The sequence below is a fragment of the Egretta garzetta genome, unplaced genomic scaffold (assembly GCF_000687185.1).
Source record: "Egretta garzetta isolate BGI_Z169 unplaced genomic scaffold, ASM68718v1 scaffold609, whole genome shotgun sequence".
In the NCBI taxonomy this organism is placed as follows: Eukaryota; Metazoa; Chordata; class Aves; order Pelecaniformes; family Ardeidae; genus Egretta; species Egretta garzetta.
Genome location: NW_009260771.1, coordinates 93,667 through 98,720, shown reverse-complemented (window position 1 = coordinate 98,720; position 5,054 = coordinate 93,667). Strand labels below are relative to the sequence as shown.

At 56.3% G+C, this 5,054-nt stretch overlaps 1 protein-coding gene across 1 annotated transcript in view; it reads left to right on the top strand.

Moving 5' to 3' along the window:
- SLC20A1 (solute carrier family 20 member 1) overlaps nucleotides 1–5,054 on the top strand; it is a gene marked incomplete at its 5' end in the record, with an annotated part of 8,834 nt that overhangs the window by 445 nt on the left and 3,335 nt on the right. The window contains 4 exons of the mRNA XM_035901646.1: nucleotides 2–67; nucleotides 169–254; nucleotides 1,726–1,822; nucleotides 3,745–3,864. Coding sequence (XP_035757539.1) covers nucleotides 2–67; nucleotides 169–254; nucleotides 1,726–1,822; nucleotides 3,745–3,864 — 369 coding nt within the window. The remainder of the gene's footprint in view (nucleotide 1; nucleotides 68–168; nucleotides 255–1,725; nucleotides 1,823–3,744; nucleotides 3,865–5,054) is intronic.

Here is a 5,054-nt window from a genome sequence, read left to right as displayed (position 1 = left end):
ACCATCTGCTTTTCCCTAGTGGCCAAAGGGCAAGAAGGCGTCAAGTGGTCCGAGCTGCTAAAAATTGGTAAGGCCAGCTCATGCGATCGCCCCTGTACATGGCATCCATGTGGCCCCAGGGCTCCCCCTTCCAGCAGCGGGGTGCTCACCATGCCTCTTCCCTCCTAGTGTTGTCCTGGTTCATCTCACCCCTCCTTTCGGGCATCATGTCTGCTATCCTGTTCTTCCTCGTCCAGAGGTTCATCCTCCGTAAGGTAAGGGCTGTCCACCCCATTTTCTGGCACCCTGGGGCTCCTGGTTGCTCCATCCTCTGCCCCTTGGGCTGGTTGGTTGGCTTATGTGCACCAGAGCTTCACCAGGCATGTCCATCCCTGTGCTGATGCTTGGGTCAGCTCTTTGGGGCTCCAGGAGGAGCTGAAGGGATGGGAAAACCAGACCTGGAGCCTGGGTGGTGAGGAGGCTTCACTCAACCTCCTCCAAACCATCTGGGCCTGGAGTGTCCTGCAGAAACAGTCATGGGTTCCAAGTAGTGAAGCAGACCAGAACTGATAAGATTAGAGCTTCTTGTCAGGCTTTTCCTAAGGCCGGGTGCGAGGCTGGACCTCCTCTCGTGTCAGGCTGCAGATGGAGGCAATGACCAACAGCAGTGGCTCTTTTTTTAAGCTGGGAGGGCCAGAATTGTCCCTGGTGCTGTGGAAATCACCCTTTCCCCCCCATCTGGGGCCCTGGGTAAAGCGAGGGATGCTTGGGCTGGCTCCAGGGTCACGCTCCTGCTGTTGGGAGTATCTGAAAGCCCAGGATTGGGCACCCAAAGGTGCTTGAAATGGAGGTGGCAGCTTCAGACCTCATCTTTCCGAGATGATGACCCTGGAGCGCAGGATGCTGCTGGCCTGGTGCAGGGGTATCCAGCCAGCTGTGCGGAGGAACTCCAGCATGTTCTCTTGCATACCTGAGCTTAACTTAAATTATTTTAGGTCTTGCCTCTAACTATTTCTGATTCGAGAGATGTTAAGATCTTATCGTTGCTGGTTTCTACCTGGCAGCCCTTTAAAACAATTCAGCGTCACTGCTGTCAGAGTAACCTTGCGTAACTGGCCTTTCGGAGCTGGGCTGGCCCCGTCACGCTTCATTCTGGCGCTGAATAGTCCCGGTTGCTCTGTCCTGCTCGGCGTTTGGTAATGCTTGGTGTGTTTGTACCAAGGCTAGACCCGATTGCTGGGCAGCAGCGGAGATTAAGTGCTCCTGCTGCTGGGGTGAGGGCCTCTCTGTGCAGGTATGCGGTCAAATAAGCTGCTTTGTGAATAATGGACTTTTTTTATTTTGTCCAAGTCAGCTGGAAAGAGGTAAAAGCTTTGTCTGACAAATGCTTTTGTCTGAAAGGGCCTGGGGAGTTGAGGGGGAAAAAAAAACCCTACATGCAGCTTGGAGGCTGCAGGGGTCTGCAGGCCGGGGAGCCTTGGGGAGGGTTCAGGAGCCAGGCAGCCCCTGGGACGCTCGGCTGGTCCTGCCCTGGGTCCCTGGGGAGCCTTGCAGGACCTGTGGTGTTCTGGCACCTTCTCTGCCCCCAGGCCGATGGGCAGCCCTGGGGGTGATTCCCTAAAGGCCATCAGGAGCTCTGGCTTGGCTCAGCAGTTGACCCAAGGCACAAACCCCCTGTTGGGAAGGGGCTCGGCTGCTGCACAGCCCTCGCTCTGGCGTTCTGCAGCACGGACCCTTCTTTTGCAGGCGGATCCCGTTCCCAATGGCTTGCGAGCTTTGCCCATCTTCTACGCCTGTACGGTGGGGATCAACCTCTTCTCCATCATGTATACCGGTGCACCTTGTAAGTACGCGACAGAATACTTAAACCTTAATTTTTAAATTCTTTACAAAACCTCCATTAAATGCACGATTTACCCCTTTTTTGCTTTACAGGGCTGAAATCTCCTAGAAGGCGGCTGGCCTGTGCCGGTTACAGAAGGCTGCAGGCTAGCGTGCGCTGAGTTCTGGGCTAGATAGTTGCCCAACCAAAGAGACCTGCTCAAACTAAACCCCTCCAGACCTTTCTCCTTAGACTTCACAGGACTGGCAGATAACATGACTTCCCCTTCCCTTCTCTTGCCTGTGCTAAGACTCAGGTACCCGGCTGCCGCTGAAGAGATTCCTCGGGCTGCCGGTAGCAAGGCTAGGAGCAGGGATGGAGGCTGCGCTTCCTGATTCACCTTGTCCCTAAGAATAAACAAATTATCCCTGGCAAGGAGAGCTGGCACCTGTACCGAGACGAGGCGTTTGCACTGCAGTTTGAAAAGCCAAATTGAAATGCTTGTCTGGCTGTGGCGTAGGGGGACAGGTCGCAGGCAGGGATAGGAGAGGGCTTGGCAGGGGAGCTTGGCTTTGCCCGCGGAGCCCGAGGCTCCGTAACCTCCGGAGTGACTCGGCGTCAGCTGTTTTGGGTATGAGCGTGGGTTTCCTGTTGTGGAGGAGTTGCTGGAGATGGGGTGAGGGCAGTCAGTGCTTTCTCCACAGGCTTTTCTCCGTAAACAGTGGCTGGAAAAATTTTTGGAGGGATGTCAGCTTCCCCTTCCCTTGGCTTCCCAGCCTGGGGGAGAAGGCGGGGGTGCTGCAGGGGTGCTGGGGCCACGGGGGCTGCTCCAAGATTGCTGTATCGCTTGGCACCCCGAAGGTGGATTCCTGTTTATCCTGGGCCCTCAGCTGCAGGAGGGCTGGGTGAGCTCCGTGGTGTTGGAGTGCAGGGTTTGCAGCCTTCAGGGAGCCAGGCTTGGCGTAAGCACGAAGTGAAGTGCGTGGGTAACGGAGCTGCGATGCTGCTGGTGGTGCATTAGGAGCAGTAAGTCATTGCCTGCAGCAGCAAAGGCAGGAGGCGAGCGGTTGCAAGCACCTGATACCCCGGCCGGGGGCTGCGGCGGGCTGTATCATGCAAAACCTCTGCTAAAAGTCACGCTGCATGTGAAAATGCTTGTAACTAGGTCAGGTAACACCTCGGATGCCTGGGAACTTGAGCTGAAGTTCCCAGGTGCATTAGGAGCAGTAAGTCATTGCCTGCAGCAGCAAAGGCAGGAGGCGAGCGGTTGCAAGCACCTGATACCCCGGCCGGGGGCTGCGGCGGGCTGTATCATGCAAAACCTCTGCTAAAAGTCACGCTGCATGTGAAAATGCTTGTAACTAGGTCAGGTAACACCTCGGATGCCTGGGAACTTGAGCTGAAGTTCCCAGGGACTGGTGGAGCAGGAAACCCATCTTCTCCCAGCAGCTGGAGGAGTTAATGGAGGCGGGGGGCTCTCCAGCAGGAGCAGCCTGGGTCCTGCGTGTCCTCTCCCCGAGCAGGGGAAGCGGCGCTGGCGCTGCAGCAGCCCTGCTGGGTGGTTTTTTTATTTATTTTTTTTTTCTTTGACATTGCAGCAAGTGAGGAGACAAGAGCTGCGGGGAGCCTCCTGGCCCCGTGCCGGCACGTGCGGCTCCCTGGTGGGGCTCAGCTGCGGGAGGGAGGGGGAAGTGTCTGCACATGTGGAAGATTAGCTCTTGGTGGGGGAGATGGTAATGGGGTGCGGGGGGGGCTTCTCTGTGGGTCGAGCTCTCGGGTTTGGTGCGGTCAGCGATGGCTTTTGCGATGGCATTTCTCCCTGGCAGGCAAATTAGCTCAGTGATGTTGCAGGTGATGGAGTCCCTGTGCCGGGAAGAGCAAAGCCGTATGTCGAGGAGGCTTTTGCCCGGAGGTTTTCAAAGATCCGTTGTTTTATTTCCTAGTGCTGGGCTTTGACAAACTTCCTCTGTGGGGTATCCTCCTAATATCGGCGGGGAGTGCTGTTGTCTGTGCTCTCATCGTCTGGTTCTTTGTATGTCCGAGAATGAAGAAGAAAATCGAACGTAAGTAATGCCTCTCTCTTTGCAGTCCTTTGGGGAAGGGCATGCTCGGACTAACCAACTTCTTTTCCCAGCGGGAGATCTCATTAGCCGCAGGGCTGTTATTAGCAGGGATCCTCAGCTTCGGTTATCGCTTAAGCTGCTCTGCAAACCCTGAGTCACTGGGGCACGTCTTGTCAAGCTGGACCCTGCCTGCTCCTAGCCTGCAGCGGCACCAAAAAGCTGCTCCCCGGCACCCCAAAACACCCCTTGCAGTCGCCGTTGTGCTGCTGAGCGGCGCTTGGCCACTGATTTCTGAGCAGGGCCATCCTTCCCCGAGCCGCACGGGGCAGCGATGATATTAAACAGCCCAATTTCACTCCTTACTAGAGAAGAAAAGAAAAGGCAGGAGGCAACCTGCCTGCTAACCCGGGTAACCTTTAATCCTCTGCGTACCTGCCGATCAATCTTTGGCCTGGCAGATGCAGATCACAAGTTTAAAGCTGTGTAAGCTGATGAAATCCTTCCCCTCTAGCAAAAACAAAAAGAAACCCAAACCGCCCTGTATTGAAAGGCGTCCAAAAGAGCAGCCCTGAGCTCAGCCTCCCAAAAAGCCCAGGCAGCTCTGGAGTTGTGTGTGGCCTCGCATATAAATTCCCTGTGCAGTCTGGGGCGCTTAAGGAACTGGCAGTGAGGGGATAACCAGTGTCCTTTGTCAGACTGGTGTAACTGGGGTGTGACTAACAGCTTTATGGCTGCCCTTGACATTCTTCCAGCTGTTGGAGCTTCAGTGTTAACCCCTGCCTGCTCTGCGGGGGCTGGGTGCCGCAGCCTGCCCCTTGCGGGGAGCAAACCGGCTGGGAATGGTCATGTTTGGGACAGGGAGGTGGTTTTTTGTTGTTGTCTGAAGGAGCTGACCTCATGTTTTCACCTGGAGAAAACATGCTTTTCCCGGGAGAGGGGGAGTAACGGCCTCCATCTCCAGGGCTTGGTGCTGCTGGCTCGGCTCTTCCAGTGGGACAGGAAACCAGGCTGCCCTGGGGAGGTGGAAACTGGCTCCTGTTTGGGTTTGTCACCCACCAGCGGGAGCTGGAGAGGAGCCCAGGCGGGCGAGTCCTGCTGGCGGAGGAGCTGGGCTCCTCTGGGTGCCTTCCCGTCAGCTTCTGTGGCTGCAGCCCAGCCACAAGCAGGTCCAGAGCATCCCACGGCCACCG